The sequence below is a fragment of the Epinephelus moara genome, chromosome 12, assembly GCF_006386435.1.
Source record: "Epinephelus moara isolate mb chromosome 12, YSFRI_EMoa_1.0, whole genome shotgun sequence".
Taxonomy (NCBI): Eukaryota; Metazoa; Chordata; class Actinopteri; order Perciformes; family Serranidae; genus Epinephelus; species Epinephelus moara.
In genome coordinates, this window is record NC_065517.1 from 31,911,685 (window position 1) to 31,923,727 (window position 12,043).

Sequence of the window (12,043 nt, forward strand, 5' to 3'; positions counted from 1 at the left end):
TTATTATTATTAAGGCTTATAAGTTTATAACTAATGTCTCAGTGACATGCTGGAGGTGGATTTTTATGAATGGCTTATCAGAATTACTCTATAAAGCTGTAGTAAATGATTTATTAACCATTAATGACGTCATAAAGCTCATAAACATGTCATACATGATGCCTTAATCATAAAGTGACACAGCAACTTATAGTTTTACGACCATAATGAACGCAGATGTAGATGTCACTGATTCCTGTCAAAGAAATTGATTTACAAAGTAGGGAAAGGACACATTGAAGGGAAGGAACCGAGGAGAGAGGGTAAAAGATATTAATATTGGGACGCGGCCCGGGTCTTTCCCCTCCGACTTCCTGCTCTGCAGTCAGCTGACTGTGCTGCTGTCACGTGACTGTCGCTTCCTTTCAATTGGAGTCGAGAGGAGCGAGCGGATCAGTTTATTTCTTTACACTCAGTTAAAGAGTCTGTTTAGCACAGGGTGTCTGTGAAGGTGAGAGAGAGAAGAAGAGGAAGAAGAGGAAGAAGAGGTAGAAGAGGAGGAAGAAGAAGAGTTGAGGAGAGTAGAGTGCATCCTCCTCCGTCTTCCGCCTCAGAGCTGTGAACAGCTCACTGGATTTCAGTAAGTACCTTTATCTTTTTACAATGTTTATTAAGCACGTGCATGCCAACAGATATTGTCTGTGCATCCCCTAAAAGATGAATCATCTATTACGTCACTTTTTAGCTACTGCGTTAGAAAACTACAGTTTGGTGCCACACAGGTATCAACTATACATTTTACAGTCAAATGAGATGTTAATGATGTTAATAAGCATATTTATTTATATCTGCCATGTTGTAATAACTTAATATCCTGTAGTAAGTGCTGGTTTGGATTCACTCTGTCTTCATACTGTCTGTTGGTAGAAGTCACCTGGCAGGTTGTTGCTGCCACCGTCACACCCAGTCAGGTGACACTCAGGTGTGTGTATGTGTGTGAGAGATGCCTGTCATTTGGCACACAGAGTGCACACACACACTGACAGTAACCTGGTGTCACCCAGCACACAGATTTAACTTTACCTGAATGGTTTGTGTCTCTGCAGGAATGCATCTGACGGGGCTTCTGTTTGCATCAGCGCTCTGTGTGGCCACCTTGGGCCTGGACAATGGAGTGATGAGGACGCCTCCCATGGGCTGGTTGGCGTGGGAGCGATTCCGCTGTGACATCGACTGTGAACACGACCCCAAGAACTGCATCAGGTAAGAAGCAGCATGAATATGAACACTGTGATCGCACCAAAACTTCTTTTTAAGCAGGTGCTATTTAAAAGAATGGTCTCGTATTTAAGTGGACTTTGCTGTTTGAGATATTAGGATTAAGAATTATTAAGATTAAGTACACACACTAAGTTCAGGGTCTGAATCAGGTTTGCTTACTGTGAGATCTGATATTGAAATGAAGCCAATCAGGTAAATGTTTCATGAGTAATGTGAGGTATGTTAATGAACTGCAGACATCCTACAATACTCAGGCAGGCTGTGGTGTTGATCATGTCTACATGCCTAAATACAGTGAGTTGCTGCCACGTGATTGGCTGATTAGCTATTTGCGTTAACAAGCAGTTGAACAGGTGTACCTAATAAAGTGGCCGGGAAGTGTATATTTGAAATTTGAAGCCATTTTTTAATGAAAGTATGTGTAAAAGTCTACCTTTTGGAAATAACTAAAACAAAGTTAAGATGTTTTTGTCCAGTTGTGTTTTTTTCAATATCGCAGAAAAGCAAATGTACAATTTTAATATCACAGTATACCTTGAAAACAGTAACAACCCTAATCGAGACCTTTCTGTCTTCTCCTCCAGTGAGAATCTGTTCATCGACATGGCCGACAGACTCGCAGAGGACGGCTGGAGGGAACTCGGCTACGTGTACGTGAACATAGACGACTGCTGGTCGTCCATGCAGAGAGACGAGAAGGGACGTCTGCAGGCCGACCCTAAGAGGTAGTGGTGTATACAGTATGTGCTGTTTGCTCACAGAGACGGACACACAACCACACAGAGGCTGTTGTTCCTCAGAGCAAACATTAATCTGTAAACCTCTGAGTCAATAAAGCAGTTAAACAAGGTGATGACAGTGTGACAGTCATATGACAGAAAACATTAGGAGTCAGTAGTTTCTCCGTGTGGTGTGTCTAATGTGTTATGCAGCATCAGCAGTATGATAAAGACAGCTGGAATTTGGTAGTGAAAACAATAAATCACACCATAGATATTATCTTAAATACACATCTGGAGGCTCTAAAGATTTAGAGCTTTGCAAACATACAGTGAACTGTATCAGTAGAGACTATTCCCAAAGTTTTTTAGTGAGATTTTATACATTATAGTAGCATCATTTGTGTCAAATGCCGTTCCCACCAAACACTGGACATGTTGCGCTGCGGCTCGTCAGCAGACAACCACGCCAAGTTATCACTACTCACTGAAAGACCTATACCTCTTCTACATCTGCGTTAGCTTAAAATCATGTGGAGGCCCCTCATCAAACTTGATTTCTCACTTAAGAGCCGATCTCCAGAGCGACAACTCGCCTGGAAATATCTTTTTGGCCATTGTCTTTATGATGAGGGGATCGTGGGTTGTTTAGCTCGGGATATTTGTTGACTTCAACAATGAGTCTTTCCTCGTCCAGCCTTTGTCCCACACAAGACAGCAGTAGAGTTCTCTTTAGAGGAGTCGAGCTGACACAGGAGCAGAGAAGAAGGAGCTACAGGAGCTGGCATGTACAAGCAGAGAGTGAGAGGGGGAAAAATGCATTTAATTTCGGAGGTGACGCGGTTGGAAATAGGACAGTGATGTAAAGTGCCATGTGACGGCACATCCAGAAGCACCGACTCGCCTCAAGCTGCTGGCAGTGTGGGGTTGTATATTGAAAATAATAGTGGTGTTTGCAGCTTGTGTGTTTCGGCCTTGAGAAAGTTGTAGAAGGTTAAAAAAAACTCCTGGAACTGGTAACAGATTAAAGCATGATGACTGGGTATGAAAGGTATGAAAGAGATATCCTCAACAGGCTCAGTTGTTTCACAAGCAAGGACGTCGCTCTGTGAAAAACTCTTTTCTCCCCTCACTCTTCCTCAGGTTCCCAGGAGGCATCCCGAAACTGGCACGCTACCTGCATGACAGGGGGCTGAAGCTGGGGATCTACGGGGACATGGGCACACACACCTGTGGGGGCTACCCGGGCACGCCACTGGACAAGATCGAGATAGACGCTCAGACCTTCGCAGAGTGGGAGGTGGACATGTTTAAATTTGACGGCTGTTATTCAAACGCCACAGAGCAAGCGCAGGGTAAGAAGGGAGGATGTGATTTTTACTTTGTGGTTATTGAGAGGCTGCTGACTTGATTTAACTCTTCTTCTTCTTTTAACAGGTTACCCTCTCATGTCAAAGGCTTTGAATGCTACCGGCCGTCCCATTGGATACTCCTGCAGCTGGCCTGCCTACCAGGGTGGCCTGCCTCCTAAGGTAAGACCAGGATGTGTCAAAGGTTATATCATCTACCTGAAGCTTTACACCAACAGTTTACATACTTCATGTCAGTGGAAGTAGACTCTGTTGTGAGGACTGTGTTCTAATACTTAATATTTTTGCCTCTTTTGTGAAACTCGTTTATGTTTTTAGGTAAACTACACTCAGCTGGGCCAGATCTGCAACCTGTGGCGTAACTATGGCGACATCCAGGACTCTTGGGACAGTGTCCTGAACATTATCGACTGGTTCTTTGAGAACCAGGACGTCCTGATACCTGCAGCCGGACCTGGAAGGTGGAACGACCCTGATATGGTCTGTTCATCTTACATGATAAGCGACATTATATTCACATTATCAGTAAGGTTAAAAGCGCCAGTGGTACATGATCAAGAGGAAAGTCCCTGTGTTACAGACATGAAATCTTGTTTCATCTTCCTGTATTGTGTGATTTTGACCTCCACAGCTGATCATTGGCGACTTTGGCCTCAGCATGGACCAGTCTCGGAGTCAGATGGCTCTGTGGGCGATCATGGCTGCTCCTCTTTTCATGTCCAATGACCTGCGCACCATCAGCAGCGGGGCTCGCAATATCCTGCAGAACAAGATGGCCATCACCATCAACCAGGACCCTCTGGGCATCCAAGGAAGGCGCCTTGTGAAGGTGACGCACTTGTGCATGAATCTTGCACATTAAGATGCATAAATTAATTTTCTACCCTCTGTTGTTGACATATATTTGTGTCCTCTCATCCTTTGTGTCATTGTTCACATTTTCTCATCCATTTCTGTCTGGCAGGAGAAGAGTGGCATTCAGGTGTTCTGGCGCCCCCTGTCAAAAAATGACAGTGCTCTGGTGTTCTTCAGTCGTCGTACCGACATGCCGTACCGCTACCAGACTAACCTCAAAAAACTCAACTACACCACCGGCAGCTACAAGGTATTTAAGGTCTTTAAATGTTTTCCAAACAGAGATTAAAGCAGGCAGTGTATCATCTCTGGTATACTCCTGTCTCCTCAGTCAGTATCTACATCATCCCTTGTCTGTTGAACCCACTCATCCAGCCACTTCTGTCTTCAAAGATCATGTCACACTTGAATCACTTCTTAGTTTACTGCAGCCAGAGGAGTCAAACTGTCCTACCATCAGTAATGGGGTTTTCCCAGGGGCCTGTTCTTGGTCCATTACTTTTTACATATACATAAATAACATTGTTCTTCTTAATCAGCACTTTAACTAGGGCTGGGTGATACGGCCTATCAGTAATATTGCAATATTTTTAGGCTGTATCGTGTTACTTAGTATAAATCTTGATATTCAGAAATTTCCTTAAAACTACTGTAGACTACTAAAATACTACTAATTAAACGACGGTTACAATAAAGTTAAATAAAGTACAGTTATGATGAAGTTAAAGTATTGTTAAAATAAATTGAACAGTGTAATTATTCAAATATTTTCATTGAGTTTTCCATCATTTTTTGTAGACGTACCTACACACACACTAGTACTCAATACAACATAAAAATAAATAAATAAATAATAATAATAATACAAAAAAATAAATACAGAATTGAAAAGGAATTGTAAAAATAAATTGGTGCAAAAATTAACCTGATGCAATATGACTATAGAGGTCATAAAACAAACAACAACAAAAAACAAAAATAAGGTAAGCAATGATCAGGTAGACAATCGCCTTTCTTTTATAGCTTAAATAAGCTCTTCCCCATATAAGAGAAGTAAGTCACTTATTTAATAAAAAATAAATCAATAATAATAATAAAACCAAATAGTTGGGGAACAGGAAGACAAAAGGAGAGAAGAAGGAAAGCAAGAGAAGGAAAAAAAGAGAGAGAGAGGGGGGCAATGGCAACAAAGTAGTGTTATAATTAAAAATAAATAAAGCACTGCTGAAATAAAGTTAAAGCGTCGTAATAAAGTAAAATAAAGTTATGTCATAATAAAGCAAATTAACATACTCTTAACTTAATTTACTTTATTTAACTTAATAAAGTTAAACCATTACAGTAGAGCCATTAAACGTGAGGAACGTGAAGATTTATTTTCTGTGAGCTGAAAACAACCTAACAGCTCTCCAGTTCATGTATTAAGAATATTTGCAAGCTGCACTGGTGCTCCATGGTCGCAAAAAATGACTTAGTGGTTGCGGTCTGGAGCCCTGAAGATACACAAACACACACCTCACCTGCTGACACACTGTCGGTCAGGAGAGAGTGGTATAGATGGGTAGGGAAGTGTGTGAGGTATCATATTTGAGTCCTGTTTTTGTGTTTTTGAGAGGGAAAGCGAGTCTCATGTCGGTGGCTTAAAAAAATGATGTGACAATTAAGACTCGATAATTGTGATATAATCATTTAATACAACCCGTGTGGAACAAGCCGCAGTACGTAGAGTGTAATCGATATATCACCCACCCCTAACTTCAACATCCATGTTTATGCAGATGATACAATTGCATATGCCTCAAGTTTCACCCTAACCCAGGCTCTGACTCATCCTCATGCTTTCCAGTAGCATTCTCCATTTCCACCTCTGTCTCTGACTATCCTCCCACTAAATCTTTAAATGGTGCCCACATCACTTTTGACTGCAGTGGAGTTTGCTAACTAAATACACATAAATATCGCAGGTGAACATCTCACTTATTTTCTTTTACACTTCCTCAGATCTACAACGTCTTCACTGACAAGACCATGGTGCTGAAAGACTCCACTGACTTTGTGGTGTCAGTGAACCCCACAGGTGTGGTCATGTGGTACGTGTCTGCGCCTGCCAAACTCAACCTCCGCCGGTTCTATAAAGATGGCAGACTCCAGGGATTCGGCTACGATGACGATGTAAACGCCGCCCCTCGTGTTTTCCTCTGATGGCTTGACTGATTGAACTTTATCATCTAATAATGACATCACTGTTGCTGCCTCAGTGCAGCGGCTCTTGATAAAGTTTTAAATGACAGAGTGCACACGAACATCGTTTGGTGCTTAAACTTATTTCTCTATTTTACCACAAAGTGCCATTTAATAGCTGTAAATTGTGTCGTGTTAAAGTGATGGCCCTGTGAATTACAAGGATAAATCACTTAAAGCTCAGGGACAGCTGTTTTGCATCTAGATTCACTATTCCATTTTTTTAAGTGATCCTTCGCTCAAATTCTGCACTCACAGCATCAATATGATCAAGTTTAAGCATCCAAAACAAAACACACTTCATGTTACAGTAAGGAGAGCAATGATTTGTGCCACATTTTAAGAAAGCAGGGTAGTGTGTGTGTGTTAAAGGTATACAATGCAGGAACTGTCCGCTACTGTTTGTAAACAGCAAAACTAAAAGTGAAAGTCACCCAGAGCTTTTCACACAGCATTGTGTACATGATTTTTGTAGCTTCCTCTTGGATGCGTGCTGCTTACGCTCTGGTACCTGGTTGCTACGTTTTTTAATCCTAAAATCACCTGCGCGAACACCCTGCACACAGCAAAACAAGAAGAAAGTAAAAAAGAATTACAGGCAAAAGGGAAGAGGCTCTGCAGATAAATACCCCACACACACTTCTAGTGGGTCATAAGTGATGATTGGGAGGGATTACTTCTGTATGAGTCTATACTTTTTTCTTTTTTTTTCTTGGTGAAATCCTGCGTAGTATACCCTTAACTGGTCCAAAAAGCACAAAGGATGATGATGAAGGCCTCTGCACTGCTGGTTTTTCTGAATGTTTACTTTAAATGCTTTGTTAAAGGTGCAGTCAGCGATTCTTATCCAATACACTTTTTGTCAAATTCAGTGAATATCTTCTCAAGCTGAAGACATACCAGCACCGCCCCTAGCACACACTGGACATGTTGTGTTGCAACTTGTCAGCAGATGACCATGCCAATTATGACTTCTTTCAGTGACAGATCTGTACCTCCTCCACCTCTGCATTAGCTTAAAATCATGTGTTGACAGCCCCTAATTAAACTTTTTCTCACCTGAAGATCTGATCTCCAGAGCTATGACTCGGCAGGCAATATCTTTTTGGCCATTGTCTTTATAATGACGGGATTGTGGGTCATTTAGCTCGGGATATTTGTTGACCTCAACAATGAGCCTCTCCTCATCTCATTCTTTGTCACACACGAGACACAGCAACAGCTACAGAGTTCTCATTATGCATCAATGGTGAGGAGAGGAGTGGAGCTGCCATAGGAGCTGAGAAAAGAGCTGCTACAGGAGCTGTACAAGCAGAGAGCGAGTGGGGGGAAAATGCATTTAATTCTGAAGGCAGCGAGGCTTTAAATAGGACAGTGGCGTAAAGTGACGTGGGGTGGTGCGTACAGGAGCGCCAACGCGTGTCTAGCCTCTGCTGGTGTGGGGATGTACATTAAAAATAATAGGGGCGTATTTTTTGAAGTGTGGTGTTCGCTGCCGGTGTGTTTTGGCCTCCACGGTCCACAAGCTGTCTGTGTAAGCTGAAAAAAAAGTTCTAATGTTCCTACACAGCCCTGGCTCTGTAAATGGGAGACAAACAAAGTGGCTCGGACCTGGCATTCATGCTCATGCGTGGAGCAGGGAAAGGCTGTGGATGTACAAAGAGAAAGGCAGTGGGAGTTAGAGGGACGGTAAATTTGCCATAGTGTATTTGTTTGGGTGTTAAAAATATCAACAATCTTCCTCCAGAATCGCTGACTCCACCTTTACTTGAGAATCGTTTTAGTGTGTTTAAGAAATGAAAGTTTTTATAAGAAATTATTCTGTGAATGATGTGTTTTTGCCTTTGCTGAAATAAATCATTTGCTTTTCAATCAGGCAAACGTTTGTGTTTCATTTAGTTTGGAATCATTTAGGTGCAGCAGTGTTTATCTTGATGTAGAGTTACCTCGTCAGACGACAGCTGTTGTTCTTGGATCACTTTTGTTCTTCAGGCTTTTTAAAGTAAATGATCTCATAGAGCAGCACTGTGCTGCCAGAGGACTGTTGCAAGAACGTCTCTCATCTGTTAACTGCATGTTATGTGAAAGGGACAGTTCGCCCCAAAATCAAAAACACATATTTTTCCTCTTACCTGTAGTGCTATTTAACAATCTAGATTGTTTTGGTGTGAGTTGAGTGTTGGAGATATCAGCTGTAGAGGTGTCTGCCTTCTCTCCAATATAATGGAACTAGATGGCACTCAGCTTGTGGTGCTCAAAGTGCCCAAAAAAAGTACATTTGAAAAACTCAACATCAATGTCTCTTTCCAGAAATCATGACCTGGTTCCTCAAGATAATCCACAGACCTTGTTGTGAGCAGTTTCATGGAGGAACTATTTTCTTTCTGTCAAACTACACCTGCCAACTGTATGACTGCACAGAAGGAAGTGTGCATCTACTCATGGATGAGAGGCTTGTGCTTGTAACATTGTGAGATGTAAACAGTTGTGTCCTCCTCAGCTGAGTGGTGTTAGGTGAGCTGGCAGAAGATGCACGCCTCCTTATGCGCGGTTATGCAGTTGGTGGGTGTAGTTTGGTGGGAAGAAAATAGTTCCTACGTGAAACTGCTCACAACAAGGTCTGCGGATTATCTTGGGTAACCAGGTCCTGATTTTTGTGTTTCAAATGTATGTATTTTTGGCACTTTGAGCACCACAAGCTGAGTGCCATCTAGTTCTTTATATCAGAGAGACGGCAGAAATCTCGGCGGCCGATATCTCCTATGATCGAGAACTTCCACTGAAACAATCTGGACTGATAATCAGCACTACAGGTAAGAGGAAAAATATGTGTTTTTGATTTTTGGGTGAACTGTCCCTTAAGACTCCTACAACAGCCAAATGCACGTATTACAGAAGTGGCCTTAACCTTAAAAACCCACCAACACTGATGGATCCTGTTGAGTCTAGTTTAGGCACGGCTGGGGCTCCTACAGTTCACACAAACATATGAACATTCTGCACGTTCAGCAGAAGGCTGCTGTGTTTTGGCACACACACATCACCACTAACATGGTTTCACTTCAGCTTCCAAACACTTTCCAAGTTAATTTGTTCCTAAAATGGAAATTGGCTGTTATTCACTTGAAGTATTCACTTCCCAGTTGCTAAGAAAGTTTCAGCTGATGGTGGTTTCTGTTCTTTATCTGACACATTTATCATTTATCAGCATAAAACTGGGGTATTACGTGACTTATAATACAATCTTTGCCAATTACTGCTTTATAACTTTATTACAGAGAGCCTGTGTCAGGGGCAGCATGTCGGATGAGCTCAGTGTGAGCAGCAGGACCGGTATCTGCTCCTTTGTGTGAGGAGGAACAGGAGGAGCACTGCCAGAGCCCTACAAAATGACCTCCAGCAGGCTACTGGTGTGCATGTTTCTGACCACACTGTCAGAAACAGACTCCATGAGGGGGGCATGAGGGTCCAACGTCTTCTAGTGGGACCTGTGCTCACAGCCCAGCACCGTGCAGCTCCATCATTCACCAGAGAACACCAGGATTGGCAGGTCCACGTTCTCTTCACAGATGAGAGCAGGTTCACACTGAGCACATGTGACAGGTGTGAGAGTCTGGAGACGCCGTGGTGAATGTTATGCTGCCTGTAACATCATCCAGCATGACCAGGTTGGTGGTGGGTCAGTGTTGGTCTGGGGAGGCATATCCTTGGAGGGTCGCTCAGACCTTAATGTCATAGCCAGCGGTACCCTGACTGCTGTTAGGTACTGGGATAAAATCCTCAGAGTGATTGTCAGACCTTGCGCTGGTGCAGTGGGCCCTGGGTTCCTCCTGGTGCAGGACAGTGTTGTTGTTACGTCATTTTGTTCTCAACAAAATATACAATGTACATCAGTAAAGATTTTCAACTTCATCATCTTGTTCATCAAGATCTTGTGTGGATTTCGATGTTCCCGTAATTATTTTGAGCAGTTTAAATATGCTGATGACATGGCCTTTTACAGCAAACAGACCCATCGGGTGAAGCTGCCTATCTGGCCCACACTAAGGCCCTTCAAACTTGGTTTCGCATCGGTTTCACTCGATGGCCAACGTGCTGAAACTGTGGAAAATTTTAAATACCTTGGTACAGTTCTGGACTCCCATGTGAGCTCCTCTGGAAATACTGAGTGTGTTTTCAAGAGATGCTCAAAGGAAACTCATTGGCCTCGGTGTTAGTCAGCAGATTTTAGAATTAGTGCACCAAACTATGGTTGAGAGTGTTTTAACTTTTCATCTTCCTGTCTGGTAGCCTATGGTCACCTTAACTCTACATCCAAGGATAAACTCTCTAGGAATGGGACAATGGCAAGTAAATTCATTGGCAAGACACAAAATCCCTTGACCGAACTTTTTACAGAACAAACAAGGAAGAAAGCGAGGAGTATCCTGGCACATAGCTCCCATCCTCTCTTCAGCCAGCTTGAGCTCTGGGAGGCAGACTGAGTAAAACCTTAACTCTCAGAATAATTCACAAAATGTACAAAAAACATAAAGACAGAGAGGAAACTAAGCGCTCAGCTGACATGAACACATGCACACGACCATGTTTATCCAGTAGAGGTCAGCGCTGCTCTTCAGGCTGCATGGACGTGACAACACGGCCTTCCACTCCCATCCTCTGCCAAAAAATGCACCTGCTGAAGAGCACAAGGACAGTCAGCCGATTCGGCTCAGTCTTTATCTCTCTGTTATGATTTACTCTCCTCTGGCATCACCTTCTCCCATTCTGACTCGTTCAACTGTCTGTATTCTGTCCTTCATTGCTCTGCTCTCCTTTATCCTTCATCTATCAGTTCATTGTATTAAGTCTGCCTCAGCTTAATTACTTCCTTCTTTCCTCCACTTTCTCCTCCTCCTCCTTCTCCTTAGTCTCTTTCTGCTTAATCCTGTGCACACTATCACCTCTGACCTTGGCCTTAAAGCCCCGTGTTTACACACAGTCTCAAGATACTGTAGTGGTCACATGAGTGTGTGCATTGGCATACACGCTGCTGCATGTGCGTACGTATGACATGAGTAAACTTGCTTTTGTGAAACACACACACACGTGCACATATATCCCTTCTAGGTCATTTCAGGCCAGATCAGCTGTGTGTGTGTGTGTGTGTGTGTGGGAAAGATTATCTTTGCCTTCCTTTCTTTCCCTTTCAATCGTCTCAGATATCCGTTGACTGGACGAACACGACACATCCCTCACTGTCAAGGTCCCCGCCGCTTGGGAACATGATGTGGGAGAGAAGTGAGGGAGTTTTGATTGAGGAAAAGGAGAAAGGGGGGGGCTGTCGAAAGTCTATTAGAAGGTGTAAATGAGCAAAGGAAGAGGGGGAGTGTGAGAAATGAGAGAGACTGAGAGAACCAGTAAGGGAGGGGGGGTGAGGCGAGGAGTGAGAGCGTTCCTGCCGATGCTCACGTAGGCGCACAGCTGCAGAGAGGCGCAGTTGCCACTCTAGTCTTTGTACCCCCCCCCCATCCACCTCCCCCCAACAGCAACACCAGCACCCCTGATTCAAATCTGGGGTTGAGCCCCCCTCTTCTCGAGGCCAACACACACGTTGCT

At 43.2% G+C, this 12,043-nt stretch overlaps 1 protein-coding gene across 1 annotated transcript; it reads left to right on the forward strand.

Annotated features, from left to right (window-relative positions):
• The first annotated feature begins 381 nt into the window (after positions 1 to 381).
• Positions 382 to 8,326, forward strand: LOC126398768 (alpha-N-acetylgalactosaminidase-like). Its single transcript, XM_050058346.1, has 9 exons — positions 382 to 619; positions 1,086 to 1,242; positions 1,845 to 1,985; positions 3,123 to 3,334; positions 3,417 to 3,511; positions 3,668 to 3,829; positions 3,981 to 4,178; positions 4,314 to 4,454; positions 6,206 to 8,326. Exons 2-9 carry the CDS (start codon positions 1,088 to 1,090, stop codon positions 6,404 to 6,406), a joined length of 1,305 nt encoding a protein of 434 aa, XP_049914303.1. The 5' UTR covers positions 382 to 619; positions 1,086 to 1,087; the 3' UTR covers positions 6,407 to 8,326.
• Positions 8,327 to 12,043: the final 3,717 nt, after the last annotated feature.